The sequence below is a fragment of the Montipora foliosa genome, chromosome 8, assembly GCF_036669935.1.
Source record: "Montipora foliosa isolate CH-2021 chromosome 8, ASM3666993v2, whole genome shotgun sequence".
Lineage (NCBI taxonomy): Eukaryota > Metazoa > Cnidaria > Anthozoa > Scleractinia > Acroporidae > Montipora > Montipora foliosa.
This window is the reverse complement of record NC_090876.1, coordinates 7,238,154-7,258,153: the sequence shown is the minus strand read 5'-3', so window position 1 is coordinate 7,258,153 and position 20,000 is coordinate 7,238,154. Positions and strand designations below refer to the sequence as shown.

At 41.4% G+C, this 20,000-nt stretch overlaps 1 protein-coding gene across 3 annotated transcripts in view; it reads left to right on the top strand.

The window, feature by feature from the left end:
• LOC137967926 (collagen alpha-2(I) chain-like) overlaps positions 1–20,000 on the top strand; it is a 69,455-nt gene that overhangs the window by 43,872 nt on the left and 5,583 nt on the right. For 2 of the 3 annotated variants that reach the window (XM_068814526.1, XM_068814525.1), the window contains exons 39-74: positions 20–118; positions 253–297; positions 1,385–1,438; positions 2,074–2,127; positions 3,433–3,486; positions 3,878–3,931; positions 4,901–4,954; positions 5,111–5,164; positions 5,675–5,728; positions 6,186–6,239; positions 6,358–6,411; positions 6,693–6,746; positions 6,852–6,905; positions 7,017–7,070; positions 8,928–8,981; positions 9,055–9,108; positions 9,554–9,607; positions 9,779–9,832; positions 10,502–10,555; positions 11,148–11,201; positions 11,284–11,337; positions 11,440–11,547; positions 11,947–12,000; positions 12,087–12,140; positions 12,416–12,469; positions 13,256–13,309; positions 13,687–13,740; positions 14,490–14,525; positions 15,063–15,080; positions 15,183–15,200; positions 15,902–15,937; positions 16,966–16,998; positions 17,520–17,588; positions 18,206–18,232; positions 18,476–18,599; positions 19,301–19,407. In XM_068814526.1, the coding sequence (XP_068670627.1) occupies positions 20–118; positions 253–297; positions 1,385–1,438; positions 2,074–2,127; positions 3,433–3,486; positions 3,878–3,931; positions 4,901–4,954; positions 5,111–5,164; positions 5,675–5,728; positions 6,186–6,239; positions 6,358–6,411; positions 6,693–6,746; positions 6,852–6,905; positions 7,017–7,070; positions 8,928–8,981; positions 9,055–9,108; positions 9,554–9,607; positions 9,779–9,832; positions 10,502–10,555; positions 11,148–11,201; positions 11,284–11,337; positions 11,440–11,547; positions 11,947–12,000; positions 12,087–12,140; positions 12,416–12,469; positions 13,256–13,309; positions 13,687–13,740; positions 14,490–14,525; positions 15,063–15,080; positions 15,183–15,200; positions 15,902–15,937; positions 16,966–16,998; positions 17,520–17,588; positions 18,206–18,232; positions 18,476–18,599; positions 19,301–19,407 (2,016 nt within the window). Of the gene's footprint in view, positions 1–19; positions 119–252; positions 298–1,384; positions 1,439–2,073; positions 2,128–3,432; positions 3,487–3,877; positions 3,932–4,900; positions 4,955–5,110; positions 5,165–5,674; positions 5,729–6,185; positions 6,240–6,357; positions 6,412–6,692; positions 6,747–6,851; positions 6,906–7,016; positions 7,071–8,927; positions 8,982–9,054; positions 9,109–9,553; positions 9,608–9,778; positions 9,833–10,501; positions 10,556–11,147; positions 11,202–11,283; positions 11,338–11,439; positions 11,548–11,946; positions 12,001–12,086; positions 12,141–12,415; positions 12,470–13,255; positions 13,310–13,686; positions 13,741–14,489; positions 14,526–15,062; positions 15,081–15,182; positions 15,201–15,901; positions 15,938–16,965; positions 16,999–17,519; positions 17,589–18,205; positions 18,233–18,475; positions 18,600–19,300; positions 19,408–20,000 lie in introns of those variants that run through there. The other variant, XM_068814527.1, reaches the window with a different exon arrangement.

Sequence of the window (20,000 nt, the reverse complement as noted above, 5' to 3'; positions counted from 1 at the left end):
GCGTATTCCCTATTGTTAGGGCTTACCAGGATCCCCTGGGTCGTCAGGAGAAACGGGAACTCCTGGAACAAAAGGTTCCAAAGGCGACGAAGGAATGGACGGTCTCCTAGGAAACCAGGTATTGTAATCTTCACTTGTTAGCTGTTTACACAACAGATTTCCATTGCGAAACTTTTTCATTTGATCTTGGGAATTAGTCGCCGTGACCTTCTCTTTTTGCAAAGAAGTTAACTTTGTTTTTAATCAATGTAGGGTTCCATGGGCCACTCTGGGAAAAAGGGAGAAAGTGGAGCTAAGGTGAGTTGCGTCTTAGACCCCGTTTACACGGACCCGGACAAATTTGTGCACGGACAAAAACTTGCACGGTTCCATCTTGCGTTCACACGGGACCGGTGGAACTGGACGAATTTTTGAACGGCTAAGTGGGCACGTTTGGGACCTGAAAAAAGCAGGTCAACTTTTTGACCGACGCGGTTCCACTATGCGTACGGACTCGTGGAAACACTCGAACCGTGCAAGGTTTTGCGCGGTTAGCGTGGTTAAGGCATGGAATCTACTTATATTTTTTCGTTGCTAAGCAAAAATGTTTCAAGGTCGCAATTTCTTACTTTCATTAAGTTACATTTCCCTCTTTTTAAAATCGAATTTGACAAAAACCAAAAGCACGATACTTTTTAGTTTGTTTAGGATTCTGTCTTTGTGGAAGCTTCCTGCTGCCTCGTGGGAATTTGTTGTTATTGTTATCAGGGTACTTTTCCAAAACCATTTTGGTTATGTCTTCGTACTTGCTCCTCACTGTCTTCCAGTCAACTCCTTCGCCTGCTTTTCCGATTTTTTAGTTTAAAACTACATGCAACAACGTATTTATTTTATCGCTCCACATTTTGATTTGCCGCGTACTTCAGCTGGCTACAACGCGATTGTTTGGCTTAAAGCATTAGCTTAACCAATCACAGCAGAAAGTTTAAAAAAGCCTTTGAAATGCTACGACTGGTCTCAACATTTGCACGGACCCATGTAAACACCACTGCTATCTGTAACAGAATTTGCACTGTTCCATGTAAACAGGCGGTCCAGGTACAAAATTCGTTCGTGCAAAAATTTGTCCGGACCCGTGTAAACGTAGCCTTATATAAATTAGCCTGAGACCACGTTCCGCTTTGGAACGGAATCAAAATATTTAGGCGAACGAATTGAGCCGAGCATGGGATTGGGAAGGGAGACAGGAGGAGGAGACCCTTTTTCCCGCCAAAATTTCCCGCTCAGAAAACGTCGCTCACAAGTTTATATTTGTCATATTTCGCGGCAAATTCTGGTCCGTCTCCGTTTTAACGAAACTAGAACGTTTGTTTCTTATTAACGTGCTATTTTTGTTCTTGTCTAGGGCGTACCTGGCATGTCAGGCGGACGTGGTGACCAAGGAAGACCTGGACGAATCGTAGGTTAAAAGACAAAAGGATTTTAGACTGGAGTTCGCAAACAACTACATCAGTTTGACATACTGAGCATGCGCATGTGGTTTGAGAAACGTTTTTTTTTTTTCAAGTGTGCCAGCGAAACCGGAAAACTCGTAATTCGTGATCACTGAGTAATACAAAACCTCGTTTCTCACAAAGGCAGCTACGTAGGTGTTTTTTTTATAAAACTGGTAATATGTACGTTGGTTGCGTATCTTCAGTGCTTTATACCGTGTTGGTTACTCAAAGTAAAGCACACACCAAGAAATGGACATCTTCGGTCGTGAAACACCTACCTGTTCACATAAGTATTATGAGTTACTAGTGCAGTTTTTAATATTCATAATATACGATAAGTCTAAATTTATTTGTATTATATCTGTTCAAGAACAACATGATAATAGACCGTATTCATAAATGGCGGTCACATTTATAATTCTTTTGTCCACGTGCAAATTAGCCTACCAAGCCTCATTTTAGAGCAAGAATTCTTTTCAATTCCCTGTAAGGTATAGAGGCTTGGTAGGCTAATTTGCACTTCGACAAAAGAATTATAAATTGACCGCCATTTATGAATAAAGTCTATGATTGTAAGGATTTTGCTGTCTGTTGATAGGGATTACCTGGCCCGGTTGGAGAGCCTGGACTTATAGGTCCCATCGGAAGGATAGTAAGTTGAATCCCTTTAGATTTGCAATCGTGGCAGGGCATCAGCAATTTCTTATGAAGTTTGTACATCCATCTATTGTTAACCACAACATTTCTCATGTGCCCTCAATTTTTTTGCTTTCATCTCAAAGCTTGATCGCCAAAGTCGTTTTCAAATTACAATAGCACTAGTGATTTTTAGATATATGTTCTCACACACTGAATGCCATTTGTCAGCCATAAAACAATGCAACAGCACTTTATTAACCAACCATCAAAAAAATGGACAGAAATGGAATATCAAGGCAAAAAGCCCAAAACCGTGAAAGAAAGCTGCTGTACTTATGGCAAGACGCAAAAATTGAATCACGCGACTGATGGGATTGACAATCGGTGTTAACCCCATTCCCCTCCATTGCTCGGTCATAGTTAGAACTATGACCAGAGGCCCGTTTCAGTCTCGAAGGTCCCGAAACTTACGGACCATTTTCGGGTGTCACAATTCCCTTTGTATCTCAAGAACGGAAAGCATTTAAGTCGTCAAACTTTACAAACATTTTGCTTTTTGTTGCCTTGGAAACATGTTCAAAGATCGTCTTTCCAAAACAGGTGGTTGACAGTTTCCCAAATGGCTTTTAGGGGCAGAAATGTTTTCGGGACTTTCGAGAAACGAGAGCCAGGTGTCAGTGTCTCTAAAGTCCCGATACTTTTCGGGCTTCTTTCGGGTGTGACAATTTTCTCTCTATTTTAAGAACGGAGAGGTCTTTTTATGCATCAAACTTCAGAATTACTTTGCCTTTTGTTATCTTCAAAACGTTGATAAAGAAACAAGCGGATGGTAATTTCGCAAATGACTTTTCGGGTCCAAAACGTTTTCGGGACTTTCGAGAAACGGGACCCAGCTCTTTTAGGGCGCGTTCGATTGACTCTATTCCGGAATAAGAATACGTGTAGTGAGGATTAAAACGGTATGTTTGGCGCGTTTCAAAGCAGCGAGGATAGTAAAAATATATTTAAAATAGCATTTTAGCAGATGTTTGACAATTTAAATGTGAATCTCCGTAAAAACGAAGGATTTCTAACTTATATTCCATGTATTCCTATTCCGGAATACGGTCAATTGAACGCGCCCTTAGAAAAAGTTTGTTTTCAGCAAAAGGCTGTAGAAGCAACGAAATATGTTAAAACGAGTGGGCACTGTAAAATGAAGGCGAAAAGATTGTTGAGGTGATAGACGCTTTAAAAAAAAATTCTTGTTGTTAATTAATTTGAAATCTGAAAATCAAACGATTTTGTGACGTATCGCTTTGGCTGTATTTCTCTCAAGGGTTCAGTGGGCATTCTGGGACCTCCAGGTGACTCTGGCTCGAAGGGCGAAACGGTAGGTCCATCGCAAAAATCAAACATTATCTTAGAAAAGCACAACTCGTCATGCATAGACACTACTGTACATGCAAGTAATATCCGTTAAAATATACGAAAAAAGTTTCACAGCCCTCTTTTTTTGTCTGGCACATTTCTGTGATTTCATTTTCGTCTCCTCCAGGGAGAAGTTAAACGTTTTTTTTTGGGCAGTGTTCATTAAACACGACTTGATTCGCCAGTTTTGTCCCTCGAGTTCTCCCTTTTCGTCCCATCGAACTGAAGAATGACCAATCAAGGGATAGTTCCTCCTCATCTCTTGCCCTACGTTTTTTGAATTCGCGCCATAAGTCGTGATTCTTATTCAATTGTATATTACCAGGACTAATATTTTTCGTATAATTTTTAAGGGTCACCATGGAGAAAAGGGAAGCCAAGGTAAACGAGGAACCAACGGACATGATGTGAGTATGTGTTAACTACGAAGACGGTTGGAGGAAAAAGCAATTCTCTTACGAACCTATTTTGTTACCTGCGAGCAGTCTCTTGCGATCTTCCTAGATAAGTCAGGAAGAGGAAACTCTGCTCGCGGCCTGCACGTTTCGTATTGAGCGTGCGCTAAAAATTTAAATGTATTCGGTGTCAGTCACGCGTGACCAGTAGCCACAAAAGCACAAAACGAAAACAAACAGTCGGGATATTTTCTAACAACTCTGGGAAACACGACAATCAAGAAATCATTTCATTGGAAACTCAAGATAGGCCATACTCTTAAAATGCCATTTCATTTTTTACTGAAAAACTTATAGGTTTCAGTCAGACTAGTTTCTGTAACCGACACAGAGGAAAAACTCATAGGAATTCTAACAGTTAATATTGTCACGCTGTTGTAAATTTCAAAATATTGATGACGCGTAGCGATTGATCATGCGCAAAAACTAAATAATTGGATTTGACAAGTCGAAACTGGACTGACTCATCCATTTCTTTGGATGAGCGGCAAAGCAGAGTCTTCTTTCCTCTTTTCGACTTATCTAGGAAGATCGAAAGAGCCTCTGCTCGCATGGTACTATTTTGTTAGATGAGAATTAGTCGTAAGACTTTGGATAATGAAGTTCGTAATGTAGGTGACCATTACAGAGATCTGACAACGAAAGTTGCTCTGCAAACTTCTCTAATAAAGTGTGGAGTTTCTTGAGGAACGACCAGACATTCCCAAAGTTTTTCCTGGCAACTTTTCCCAGGTTTACCAGAAATGTGGTTTGGTTCTTTCCTTTTCCCGACAGCAGTCAAGCAGACGCTATCGTTGTGAACATGACAACAATTTTAAATATAATAACGATAATCATCATCATCATCATCATCACCATCATCATCACCAAAAACATCGTCATCCTAACCCCAGCCTCACAATGAACATTTACTTATTTTAGGGAACTAATGGTCTCCCGGGGAAGCGTGGATCTCGCGGTGACAGCGGTGGAAAAGTAGGAAAAACTCGCATTGAATTTGACTTGTCAATTGACTTGTTTTCGCATTTCTTCATTCGCTGGTTGCCTTAGAGTCAGTAGGTTGTAAATTACTTGGAGCCAACGAATAATTAATGATTAATGATTTTTTTCCGATTTGTCTTATTTGCAAAGGGCTCATCTGGAGACCCAGGAATTCCAGGTTTGCCTGGAGGTGGCGGAGATAAGGTATGTGCTCATACGGGAGAAATGTCCAGAGATACGAAAAGGAAAGGAACTTTATTTAGGTGTATAGTAGTTCTAGCGCTGGAGCACTAATTTGGGGACATGCTGAAATTCACAATTATCGCAAATAAAGCCAAATATTGGTTTTTGAGGAGAAGTTTTCATCATGTTTTTAAATCTACTTCCCACCCCATGGCCAGCAGTCAACATCCTTTAATATCATTAAACAAAATCGAACCGATGTTGAAGTTGTTTGCCCGGGTCCTTAGATCTGTCGTAAGTTGAAGCAAAGTAAAAAATAATAAATTCTCCTCTTATGCATCCAGGTTATTCAATTGCGACTTGCTTTCATACTTTCTCCTTCGCTTAGCGCCGGAACCGGCCTCACGTTTCCCTCGTGCCCTGATTGGTTCGTTTGATGGCCTACGTTGTCTGTGATTGGTCAAGTGAACTTTGGTTTTCGAAGACGCCGTGTACGTCCCACTGTGTGATTTCAAAGTGCATTTTTTTCAGGGTCCAAGCGGAGGAAAAGGAGACAACGGAAATCCAGGATTTGAGGGAGTGCAGGTAAGGATTCGTTTTTGATCGATTCCTTGCTTCTCTCTTGTGTTTCGGATTGTTGCTTCTGGTAAGTAGGCACTCAAGATCGTATTGTGTTCATCTGGCCAAAGATAACGTAGTTGTTGGTTACCAGAAAAATGTTCAGCGTTCGAGGTAGTTCGAGACTGTGTATTCCGGAGTTGTGATCATCCGAGTACGCAGCTTGTGGTATATAGGAAGAGGAAGAGAGGCTGACCGAAATCTACCTAGCGGAGATGTGAAAAGTGGACGGTCACGTAAAGGAGATGAAACTCTCGTGAGGCGAAGTGCAGAAGAAAGCCCAAAGTGCAGGCACGCCGGGTCTTGAACACGCTCTTGCATCCAGTCAGGATTGAAAGGTGATAAATGGGTGGGAAAGTTAAATGTTGGTGGTCAAAGCTGGTGTTAAAGTTCGCTTTTTTTTGCTTTGTTATTTTTTATGCAGGGATTTACCGGCCTTGTTGGAAATCGTGGTCTCCCAGGCGGCCCAGGAATCAAAGTGAGTGAAGGATCATCACGAAATTTAAAATTTGAGATTCAAGCCAGACGTTGAAGAAAGTTTCATCTAAATCATTATCGCCGAATACAATTCAATAGACGACAGTTTCTTGTTGCAGGGTTTCCCTGGAGAAGAAGGCTTAGCTGGAGCTTTGGGAGACCAAGGGCAGGAAGTAGGTTGTTTGAAAATTGCATATTGCTCGAAAATATTTTTTGAACTGAAGTGGGCTTATTGAACTGACAAAGTATAGAGGACGACCTTGGGTATGCAAAGGAAAAGTTGAAGACTGCTACATGTAAAGTGATTGAATTCAATACTGAACCGGCTTTTTGTTAGTCAGCTACACAACCGTTTTTAGGGTCATCACACAACGCTCCTCTCCGGAGCGTTGCGTGACGACACTAAAGCTTTTTGTAGCTTTTTACGTTTCTGTATTCCTTGTTTCACATATAGGGAGCTCCTGGCCACTACGGAATGAAAGGTGTACTGGGAGATCGCGGGTCACTGGTAGGACAAATTGCACAGATCATAATAAACATCCCAGAGTTAGTTCTGCAACAACCACGAGCACTGTCTGACATTGTCACTTTTTAAATTCCTTCCTAATACTAGGGCGATAGTGGAATCCCGGGTGGTACGGGACCTCAAGGACCCGCGGGACCATCGGTTAGTAACTGCACTTTATACAGTTAAAATGCACGCGGTGATCTTTCAATTCGTTCTGTAACCACGGAAACGATGTAACAAAGATGTGATATGGTAATATTCGTTTTTCAGGGAGAACCTGGTGATGCGGGGAACCCTGGCGTAAGTGGCAAGCCTGGACAAACGGCAAGTGCAAAATAATTACTTTGTGCGATGAACAAAGGATAGTTTTCGGCTCCGTTTTTGGACTTTGTTTTTTTTTTTGTTTTTTTTTTCTAAGGGGGGTGGGGGGGGGGTGTCGCAATTCGGCTGCGCATGCGTAAGTAAGATTCCAACTCGGCATCTTCTCAGTCTGAGGCAAAGTACGCCTGCTCGCAGGTTAGGTCATCGTATAACTCGGTAACACTAATTTCTCCCGGCATTGTTAAGAAAAAGTATGAATATTTTAATATACCATCGTAGAAACTTGTAAAGAGTCTGTTTATTGGTTTTGATTGGAGACAACAGTTTTAAATGTGAACAACTATTCTACGATCACACTTAACCATGTGATTGGGTCACGGAATGTGGACTTTGGAGTACGGAATTGAATTGGATATTGATCAAGGAAAAAAAAAAAAAATCCCAGAAATACTGTGAATTTTAAAGGAAATAGGCTAAAAACTCCTTCGAAGTGTAGGCTACCCGTAGCCTCTTGTTCATGGATGTATTAGTCGATAACGACGCGGGTGTTCTCCGAAGAGAAGCTGAAGCGGTGAACTTCCGATTACTAGTTCGAATACTCCACCACTAAGCTTCAGCTAAGAAGCTAGGCCACCTATCTTGCCTTCTGAAATGTTTAAGGGTGGCGCTCTGTGAAGTAGATCAATAATTATTAGGGAGTTTAACAACCGGAAGAGAAAATTTCTGGTGCCGGGACAGTATTGTCTCCCAGATTTTTATACTAGTCATCTCTAATGGAGAAAAGATACTTAACAATGGAAATGTGGTTGTGTGAAGACAAGTTTTAAAAAGGAAAACAGCTCACTTCCGGTTGCTGTCCGCGTCTCAAAAACGCGCGTGCTTAAGCTCCCTATCAACAATTATTGGGCGAGGTTGAGCAAAATATCGTGTTTCGTCAGTGGCGAGCAGATCAATTATTTGCCGAAGCTGAAGGCTGAGGCAAGTAATTGATCTGCGAGACAATGACAAATCATGATATTTGCGATAACCGAGTTCAATAATTGTTTTATCATTCGATGACTGAGTTTGTTTTTTACAATAGACCTCTTTAGCTTGTACGTTTTGTTTTCCCATTTCAGACCACGTGATGTTCTCAAGGGAATTTTCCTTTTGTTTTTTCATAAGTTATGCGTACATATTCACGTGCATAGGACGACGTTTTCCCTAGAGTAACATCACGTGGTCTGAAATGGGAAAAAAATGTACAAGCTAAAGAGGTCTATTCCCAACAATTGAATCACTTTCTGAAAGCTCAGGAAAGCGAACGGCCATTTTCACACAAGAGTGTGGTTTCAATTACGCATGAGAAGAATATTATTTGCAGCAGAACACTTATTTGTAGGCAGTTATTTGCATGTCACGTGGTGGAATCTCGGCCGATGAAAAGGAAGGAAAATATACATCGAATGATAGTGAATGTTAATGCTCGTAAATGAATTATTTAGTGAAAGATATTCGCTGCTCTGGAAATATCCAACTTCTTGACAGCCACTAAGCGAAAAGAAGACAACCGACCAAGAAAATTACGGACTGAAGGGGTTTGTTTACGACGAAAAACCATGTCAGTTTTTTTTCTACATTGGGGTGAATCGCCTCCGATCTCCGGTCTTGTGAAAAGCACTATTCAGTTGAGTGGCAATTTCGGCTAATAGCAGTTATTTGGATAAGCTTGCCGCGAAGTTGGTGAGGCCGTGAAACTGTCAAAGTAAACTGAAACAATTCCACAATTTAAAATTTATTAAGGTCTGGCCTAGAACTCCTCATCTCATATTAGCTACCCATTACATCTGTATGACCCCAGTTTTAAACGTCTCCCTGCAGGGTTCGCGAGGTACAGGTGGAATGCCGGGAAATGCAGGAGACGATGGAAGACCGGTAGGTGTGCAATGACGTCAAAGTTTAAACAATAACGAATTTTCATTGGAGTATCATCTCTGTCACGTGATAGGGTTACCCAGGTCCTGATGGTTTTGCTGGAGGCAGAGGATTAACTGGTTTACAGGTAAGTTGGCTTAAATTTATGTAACAATTCTCGCTGGTGGGATGGTGGACACTGATGTAACTGTGTGTAAACTTCACAGAGCGACTTTCCTATGACCTTGAAAAATAAACGGAAAAACAGAACGAAACAAAAATGCAAAACATTTAATTGGCTTATCGAACAAAAACAAACGAGCGCAAATTTTCATTGGCTTAGTGATCGTCATCTCTGCATGGAACTTTCTGGAAAGCGATCGGCGTTTCGCTTTGACGTCATTTGAAATGCAGTAATGTGATTGGGCAATCGAACTGTTTACTGCCCATATTAGGAGTTTCGTTGGCGGGAATAAGGAGAGGCTTTGTTTTGGTCTTGGCAAACATTGGTCCGTGAAAAAAATGGCGAACAATTTTTCAAGGTCAAACGAAAGTCGCTCTAAACGTTGTTTCTTTTTGGTTTTTTAAATTAGGGCCCACGTGGAACCCTTGGAACTCCAGGCCCACCCGGACAGAGGGGGACACAGGTAAGGACATGCCTATTTGTGTTTTTTTTATTCCTAAGGAAGCATGAAACTCAAGGAAGAACGAAGACGGCAGTCAAGGGAAAGTCATCTGAAAATAAAACTTCATAGATCATGTTAAAATGAATAGATAAATAATGGCAATGATTTTAACTCCAGCTACGTGATGTCTAGGGTCCTCTTGGAACGATGGGTCGAAGAGGAAACATCGGGGAAACAGGTGATAAGGTAAGAACGTCACACAGCTTTTGATGTGGATTGCCACTTAACCCTCTCGCCCCTAGTGGGTTCCGCCACATTGACGAGTAAAGTCGTCTAGCGTCAGACAGTAAAATCTATATGCGGTCGTTTTAGGAGGGAAATAGTTAAAGGGGACATAGGTTTTTGGTGGACGAATATGTTGTTAATTTTTTCGCTCCCTAGGGGTTCCGCCACATTGACGAGTAAAATCGTCTAGCGTCAGACAGTAAAATCTATATGCGGTCGTTTTAGGAGGGAAATAGTTAAAGGGGACATAGGTTTTTGGTGGACGAAGATGTCGTTAATTCTTTCGCTCCCTAGGGGTTCCGCCACATTGACGAGTAAAATCGTCTAGCGTCAGACAGTAAAATCTATAAGTGGTCGTTTTAGGAGGGAAACGATTAAAAGGGACATGGTTTTTAGGTGGACGTAGGTGTTGTTAAGCCTTTCGCCCCTAGGGGGTTCCACCACATTGACGAGTAAACTCGTCTGGCGTCAGACAGAGGGAAATCTATAAGTGGCCCTTTCAGAAGAGAATAAAGGGTTTATATTTCTGGTGAAACTTTTACGATCGAAGGACCAAAGGAGAGGAAAATTCATCTTGGTTTCCTACTAATAAACCTGTCTAATTTTTATGTGGCTGCATTTTCTCCGCAGGGAGAGACCGGAGAAACTGGTGAAAGCGGAAAAGATGGAGAAATAGGAAAAGTGGTGCGTGCAAAAATGAGTTCAAGTAAAGCTATGATCTTCGCAGTTATGAACGCAATTTTTACAATTGCGTAGAGAAGCCTGAAAAATTCAGGACTTCAACGGGGTTTGAATCCGTGACCTCGCGATTCCGGTGCGACGCTCTAACCAACTGAGCTATGAAGCCACTGACGTTGGGAGCTGGTCATTTGTGGGTTCTAATACCAGCTCCCAACGTCACTTGGAATCGCGAGGTCACGGGTTCAAACCCCGTTGAAGTCCTGAATTTTTCAGGCTTCTTTCTCTACGCAATTGTAAAAATTGCGTTCATAACTGCGAAGATCATAGCTTTACTTGGTTTCATATCCGCAGTTCATATATGATTCATTTCATATACCATTCATCAAAAATGAGTTCGTTTCATCGTTCTGACTAAAAGTGTTCTTTGGACTTGAGAAACGCTTACTCCACGCCCCATTTTTCTCCTTTCTGAACCCTTCTTCCCGAACAACTGCGGTAAATAATTGTTGGCTACTATGTCGAACCTTTTGTTATCACAGTGACTGTTTTACAGTACTTTTAATTGAAAACCGCTCCGTTAATGTCATTCTTCTAGGGAGAAAGTGGCGTTCCTGGCAAAATGGGCTCTCCCGGAGACGCAGGGAACTTTGTAAGTAGGACGGCTTTTTCGGGTTTTTGGATTGAAAATAAAGGGCGAAACATAGCTGCGTTTTCCGATGACATTCTTTTAGGGACCAGCTGGAGTGATGGGGCTTGTCGGATTACAAGGACGGCCTGGACCTAAGGTAAGTCAGAAACGCCTTAGTGTTATCAGTATATATTTTCTTGTTGTTCACTTTAAAAGATCTCAATTCACTCTCTTCTGAGAACGTATTAATTTTTTCTAGGGAGAAGTAGGACAGCATGGATTACAAGGCAGCACAGGTTTACCAGGGACTCCTGGTACACCTGGTCTTCCTGGGATAAGAGGGCCGCCTGGGTCCAGTGGGTCTGATGTAAGTCCGTTCCTTTTCTTATTTATTAGTTAACTTAATCTTCTATTTCCAATAGGATAACTTTAAGGTACAAATAAAGATGTTGTTGTTGTGGATTGTATGAAAAATAAAGCGAAGAGGATTTATACCATGTTAGAATCGATGGGACGGAGCTTTCTCGGAAGTCCTCCTTGATCGTCGCTGTTAATGCACTCGTTTTTCTATCTGTCTGCAATCTGTGTCTGTTTATCATTGTCATTTCAAATATTGTTTTCCTCAAACGAACTACAAGCTGCGCTTGGCTTGAATAGCGCCGTTTATAAAACAATCCCTCTTATCGTCGCTTTCCGTGAACTGCGTTACAATAAATAAAGAAATTAAACCCCTTTTATGTGCTTCATCTTTCTTTGCTTGTTGTAGGGAACGTCTGGCAAGACGGGTGGCCCTGGTCTTCGAGGAGAACCCGGTGCTACGGTAATTTACTTTGAAACTCCCTCCTATTTAACCGAATCCTTATAATGAATGACTTCTCCGATTTCATTTTCTCCTTTTCGTTTCAGGGAGACCGCGGTGGCCCTGGTGACTTAGGAATAAAAGGACCAGACGGATCCAAGGTATTTCTTATTTACGAGTCTCAATATTTAATCATTGGTAGCTGTTCCTAATAGTTGGAAGTTGATAAAGATGATTTCGCTTACGGTCTCCGATAGGATTTTAAAACACGACCAACTGAAACATAAGAAGTGATAAGTAACCAAAAAAATACAAAAAAAGAAACACACAGTGTTTATTTGGTCACCAAATGGAACAAGGAAATCCCCGCGAGCCCTTGGCTATCACTCCATCGTGCAGTCACCAACAAATCAAATTTCGTCCATCCTCTCTCTAGGGAGACCGAGGCGATCCTGGTGAGCTGGGACCAGCTGGAGGGCCTGGCCTTAAGGTAATTTTAAAAAATTCTCTACTTGCACAATTCCCATAATACACCTCTTTTACCCTCCAGAATTCTGGGACATGAAGATATCCCAAGCAAGAGAAATCGAAAACAGTGCCTATGCAAAATTTTGGGGGGTAGAATAGGTGTATTATGGGATTTGTGCAAGTAGACAATAAACTTTGCAGTTTCCTTTCCATTAACAATGCCATTCTCTCTTCAAAATCTTTTAGGGACTCGGCGATTGGAAATATAAAGCGGAAAACTGTTCGAAGTTTCGAATATCGATACCAAGAATTACACCGTAAAAACGTGCTTTCGCCTCAGGCTGTGAACCTTAGTCACAGTGACAGATTTAAATTTGTCACGCTTTCTCATAGTCACGTGCAACGGTGCAAGAGGACTGTGAGAAGTGACATGTTACGAGTGACGTTTGTTGTGTTACGTGACTTCAGGAGGTTCTCCGACACAACGGGGAACCATTAACAGTTATTGACTTTGGAAATTTAGAGCTTTGCCTCTCGTGTAATCCTAGCACAGGAAAAGCGATTTGAAGTTACAAAGCTTTCAATCGTAAGTCACACACTATGAGGTTATCTCGGTGTCGATTTGAACGGTGCTGGACGCAACGTCTTTGGCTCAACTGACGTCGTTTAGTCAAGTGGCTTAATCAGCTTTAGTCAAGGGGTTCAAGAAACGAAGTTGCGCTGATCAGATCAGCAGTTTTATGCAACGTATATCAACATGATTTTCGTCCATACTTGTTTGCTTCAACTTTTGTTTCGTATGTCTTAGGGATCCGAGGGTGCTGTTGGATTCAGAGGTGAACCTGGTCCGCGTGGAGAAAGGGTAGGCATTGAAGGTAGACTAGATATACTAATGCTTAGTACCTACAGAAGTAATACAGTGTAGGCAGTGTATTGGCAAATCCAACAGGAATCAAATCTTCCCATGAAACTCCCTTGGGCTGAGCTATACGGGTAGCTATTGTAGTATAAAAGCACAGCACGCTTCAGTGTTCACTCTGTGATTGCCACGCGAAAATTCCATGTTATGGAGAGAGAGATAAGAGAGATTTAGCGGTGAAATGGAGGGTTTACAGTGAAATTGCTCAACATTTGAGACATTTGACTGCGAGGAAACAAAGTTGGCGTTTTGAAGCTATAGGAGTATATTGACGGGTGAAGAAATTGATGAAGATGTTGATGAACTGACATTTGTTTCAGGGTTCAAAGGGATTGCAAGGGTCGCCTGGCCCTGAAGGTCGCCAAGGTTTACAAGTGAGTTGGTGCACAGGTGTTGACCGTGAAAAGCGGTTGTCCATCTTTGTTTCGTACCCCTTAGGGGCGTGGCATGCAAATTTAAAGATTTCAACGTTTTGGCCTTCTATCCCAAATCAAATACAAAGGGATTTGAAAAGAAATTTTCATACAAATTATAAATATGTATACGTTTAACATAGTTTCACTCTATTCCGGCTTAAGATGAATGCAACTTAAAAAGTTAGGTCTCGAATCATTTTGTTGCATTCATTTTAAGCCGGAATAGTGATAAAGTGGTTTGTCCACCTGGCTGCTTTGTGAACGCTTATATGTGAACCATTATCTACCAGGTATAACTTTATTTATCATGCACTCAACAAAATATCGCGTTTCTGGTTGGTCAATGACGAAAGCATAAATGGGTTATAGAGTGCAAAAGAGGTTACAGAGTGTAATGCGGAAGTTGCTATGGGGAAAAAACCGTCGATGGAGTGATTTTGTTGAGTATATGGTAAATAAAAAATCGTATGAAATTCGTGATTTATAGTCACTCGCCTGCGGCTCGTGCAATTTTGAGGACTTTCAAAGCATCACTATGACCATAAATCTCGAAATGCACTGGCGTTCATGCGATTTCTTATACTTTTTTTTACCTCAAAAGGTAAAGGAATTTTGGGGAAAAAAGTGAAAAAACCTCATAGCGCTTTTCCGGGTAATATCGAGGCGTGAAATGGTCACTAACGTAGAAAGTTCTGTGTTGATTATAGGGCTCTGAAGGTCCAACGGGATACAGAGGACAAACGGTATGACAACACAATAATTCTTTTATTCATTTCGCTTTTGGTCACAAAACGGTCCGCTTCCTTCAATTAATGTCCATGCTCATTTAACGGAAAATGACGGCGCCCTCGTTTCACACGTTGGTTGTCAACGCTTCCATCTGGGTTCAGATCTTATTTAAAGTGCTCATAGAGCGGTTTTCAATTGAGTGTCGAAAGTAATTAGCGAATTGCTTTGGTTTATGATTACTTCACTCAGTGATTGGTTCAAAGTTCTCGCGCCACTTTTTCAACCAATCACAAGTGAAACCAAAACCAATCGTGGCTCGCGCGTGCACATTTTCCCGCCCTTTGTGTCGGCTACGTGTAATTACTTCGAGTTTTGATTGGTTTACCGCATTGTCTTCGTCCTTTTTGATTGGCCAAACTAATTATTTAGGTTTTGGTTTTACGACACTCGATTGAAACTCGCTCTATGACCAATTCATCAATTTGAATTTATTGCCATTTAATCAGTTCCTATTTCGATCAACTTTTTTCTCTGTTATTTCCTTCGCCAAGGGGGACCCTGGAGTTAGAGTAAGTAAAGCTGTTGTATCATCCTTGAATTTACTGAAGCTTACAAGAATTTACAAAAAATTTGAATTTCTTATAAAACATTATCTTTTTTCATTTTTTTAGGGCATCGCAGGACAACCGGTATGAAGTTTTCCTTCTCCTGTAGTTTACTTCTCTTAATGTTTGGTCTTTGAAATGCAAGGTCCTTGAAGCCGGTTTCAAATCTTTTTTTCCCTCGACTAACTGTATTCCGCGCGGACTTCTTCCTAGAACCTTCTCCAAAATGGCGGCAAGGGATTTAAATGAGTTAAAATTGAACTGAATAAAAAACTGATACCAGAAATTAAAAAAGCACCTTTACTTAGTAACCCTGCAAAGTTTCAGCGTATTAGGTGTTATATCAGCTGAGGAAATGTAACTGTTCTTCGAGTTCTATTCGAAACAAACGAATTTCAGAATCGCTTATTTTTGTTTTCACCCTTCCAAGTCTCCGCCATCTTGAATAATTGTGACGTGTAACAGTTCTGCTATTGTTATGATGCGAGACTCTCGTCATTAATACTGAAGATGGCGGTGCGCGGGAAACTTGAAAGTGGAAATAAGCGATTCCAAAAGACTCTTTACAACTGGCCCATTGTTATTCGACCTTTTTCGTTCTCGAGGACGGCGTCGTTGCTTCAGCAACCTTGTTACCAGAGACATTTTAAATCGTCGCAGAGGTCTTTTTGAACCAACATAGACAACAAAGAAGTTTGATGAAATTGAACAATATAACCAGTGTACTAATTGTTTACTCTATCGGAGCAAATGACATCCGTATGGTTGTACAAATGTTATTGCAGGGAACTCCAGGACCTCCTGGCCCACCCGGTTCCACGGTAAGTTTTCCTTATTTTTTGACTCGGACTGCGAATGAGCAATTTGCACTAGAAGAAGAAGAGGAGTGGCATTCATCCATTTGAATTATTATTATCGATGAAAGGGCTTTACAAAGTTCCTCTGGTTATATCGTATACCACCCTGCTAGCAGAGCCTTTCTTTTGCTTGCTCGATTTTGGCGTTCTCGAGAAAGACTGCATGAATCGACTAAGATTTTTATTGAGTATGTGCTGCATGTTGCCAGGATACAGTCTCGAACCCAAGCCTAATATGCCAGATCACGCCGCCATCTTGGTTTTTCACGGTACACGGGGTCAATTATAACCATCAGTTATACAACCTTTATTCTTGTTTTCAACGTCATAACATGCCGCAGCGATCTTAGTAAACTCATATTACGTATGTGTTGCACGTGCATGTTTAAAAAAAAATTATTGACAGTTTACTTGCACTTGGGGGCGGTCCACACTAATAACGCATACGGACGTTCTACGAAAACGCTCTCTTGTCTGAAGGTTTTTGAAAACGATCTCAGTGTGAACAAGTGGAAACGGGTGTTTTCGAGAATGGATACTGGGTAGCAGCTCTTACTCTAAGTGGCTGATATCCTTGGATTCATTTCCGAAGACATTGCCTGATTTCAAGCCGAGGGAGACAAGGTAAGAGTCTGCAAATTATGGGATTAGCAACTATTGATCTACATAGTCAGAATCCCCAAGTTTGGTGTTAATAGACCCAATATTAAGCGAGATACAGCCATCTAAACACGTCAAGATTTACAAAGAAATGTATAGCCTCCTCGCTGCGTCCGGATGACCAAACATTTCTTTGTAATTTTGACGTATTTAAATGGCTCTATCACAGTGAAAATTTGCCCGATTAACACCAAACTTGGGGATTTTGTAAATCTCAGTGTGCTCTTTCCGGCTACATGGACCCCAAACATTGCATGTACTAAATCCTATGTACTTGCTTTCAACAAGCTTAACTTTTATCCTTACTAACAAGCGATTTTCTTTCCTACCAGACAGACTTTGGTGCTCTTAGCGGTTATTTTCAGGTATATGATATTTAACTTTGCAACATATACCACATCTCTGAACTTGTCTCCTATAGACACCTGGAAAATTCAGGCGGCCTCGACGGGACTCGAACCCAGGTCCTCTGCGATGCCGGTACAATGTTCTACCAACTGAGCTATAAAGCCCGGGGGGGGGGGGGGGGGACTCGATATATCCCTGGGTGGAGAGGTGCGGCGCGGCCCCTCATACCCTGACCCTGTTTAAGACAAATATCGCTGATTTGGGGGGATTTTCGCGCGGAGCTTGAAAAGTATCCTAAACGATAAGAGTGTCTCAGCAATTCTGACGCCGATTGTGGCCTGAAAAAAAAAAAGGATCGACGGCTGATAGGTTTTCAAACCCATGTCCGTGTGATTTGAGCTGCAATGCTCAGCCAAATGAACCATCAAGCCAGCTTGGAGCTGATTAAATGGGAGCTCAAGTTATATTATATCCCGTGAGAGGTGAATGAAATGATTTTAGAATATGTTATGGTCTTTGTTTGACGTGCATTTTTCAGAGATGGGACAATCAACGAGCCTCGTACGATGCTGGCGCTGAGAAAGCACAGCTTTATCGAAGCACCATGGTAGGTCTTGTGAAAAGATTGTCTGTATGACTGTGTTTGCCGCCGGCCAAGACTTTCATCTCACTCAACGACCTGGGGTGCGTTTTTTTTCCTTTAAATGGAAAAAAAACCCTGATAGTTCCAACTTGATCTCGGTTCTCTCATGTCTTAGAAAGTACTAGGGAGCTTAAGCACGCGCGTTTTTGAGACGAGGACGGCAACCGGAAGTGAGCTGTTTTCCCTTTTAACTCATCTTCACGCAACCACATTTAAATTGCTAAGTATCGTTTCTCCATTAGAGATGATTAGTATACAAATCTGGGAGACACCACTGTCCTGGCACGCAAAATGTTCTCTTCCGGTTGCCGTCCGTGTCTAAAAAACGTTCCTCCTTAATTAAGCTCCCTACTATGGCCACAACGCAAGAATCGTCACAACCGATGAACCGTCACATTCATTGAATGCTAACTGTTTTAAAGTGATACTGAGACTGCATGAAACCCTTTATCAGCGCTGTTTGAAATGGGTGCCTAAAACATGCCGCAGATAATTGTTAAAGGTGGTTCCGTCACTGAAGACAATGTTATTTTTCTCCTTGTACTTGCTCTCTCCCTGACTTATCTCATTTTTCTCTGTAGAATGAAAACCCGCCATCAGTAGATCTGGTAAGCTATGTTACGCTATGTTACGTTCATCACAAATGACAATTTGCTTGATATTTCCAGCTTGCTCGGGAGAATTATCAGGAAATCAGTGCTAATTTTCGAATCTATTAATTACAAGGCTTAACTCGATTGTTGAATGTTATGGTACTTTTGGAGAGGATAATTTTAGAAATATCTCCGGCTCACGTCTTTTGTTTTCGGCCATTGTAGCGACATGTTCTTGATTTTCTTGTCTTAATTTAGTTCCAAGTCAATCTAGCTTTGCTCCATTATCAACTCGAACTACACAAGAAACCAAATGGTACAAGAGAATTTCCAGCAAAGACTTGCAAGGAACTTAGCAGGTGCTACCCAGATCTGAATAGTGGTGAGTTTGCGGCTTTGCCTTAAAATTAACTAAAAGGCTATGCACTGATAAAAGAAAGATCTACAAGATGCATGTCCGCCGTCTCAGTCAATTTGAAGTAGAACTAGCCGAATGCGTGTGACGTCACCCTCTTGCAGATATAGGCTATTCTGGAATTGCGCAGGGAACTGGGGCGAGTTGAATCAATCAATAAATGACATCATCACGTGAGAGATGACGTTGAGATTGATCGTCTGTCCACGTTTGATGCGTTTAGGTCGAACAGAGGCCAAGTTACGGACTTTAAAACGTGGTTAAAAATCCACACAAACGTCTCTAATTTTGAGGCTACGTCCTCTAAATTCCTCCGGGAATTGAGCTCTATTGTTATGCACATGTTTCCTGTTGTTTTCGTTGAAAAACGTGGCTGTTGATCACACGAGTGAAAACCAACGATAGCTGTGCTTAGTTACCTGGCCTATGAATGAAAGTGAGGCTTTAGTTGACCTTGTTTTGATAGGAACCTCACTGCTTTTCTTATGTAAATTCTTATTAATTAACGTGACAACGACACCATTAACATAAGAAAAGGAGGGAGGTCTGTATCATAACAAGGTCAACAGCAGCCTCACTTTCATTGAAAGACCAGGTAACTAAGCACACAACTGTGAAGAAGTCTATTGTTAAATGGTATTTTTCAACTTTTTTTTTTTTTTTTTCAGGTGAGTTTTGGGTCGATCCAAACGAGGGCGTCCCTGAAGACGCAATCAACGTTTACTGCGATTTCTCATTTAACGCTACTTGTTTGTTTTCAAGCAAAGAAAAGAAGGTAAGGTAAATCAGGAACTGAGTATTTTCATATTCTTTGCAGAAATATTTGCCTTTGACATTAACTCGTTCTCCTCGCAATAGACCAATTTCGATATATTAAAATTCAGACCGAAACAAAAGGAATCAGCTCGAGGCTCTGGGGAATAAATATAAGGATTTGTATGAGTTTATTCCCCAGAGCCTCGAGATGAAGCCTTTTGTTTCGGACTGCATTTTAATATATCGAAATTGGTCTATTTAGTTCCACTTATATGACGTGCACATGCGCTTTTCCTCCAAAAAGTGTTGTCTTCAATCTTTTAGCTTTGCAGCTCGCCAGCAGATCTAGAAAACTGTTTCTTCGTTGTTTTTTTCTGGGGCCGGTTCCTGAAAGGAGGAATAAATTATCACAGATATGACAGTTATTTGAACCCACGACCCTCCGTGATCTAGTTGGATGTGGATCCACATTTTGACCTTGCTCACCATAGAGTCTCCAGTAGCTCAGTGGTTAGAGCATCCGACTAGATCACGGAGGGTCGTGGGTTCAAATCCCATCTGGGGCTCGGATTTTTCCGAGTTTCCAGTGGGTTCCATTGCCACCATTTCATT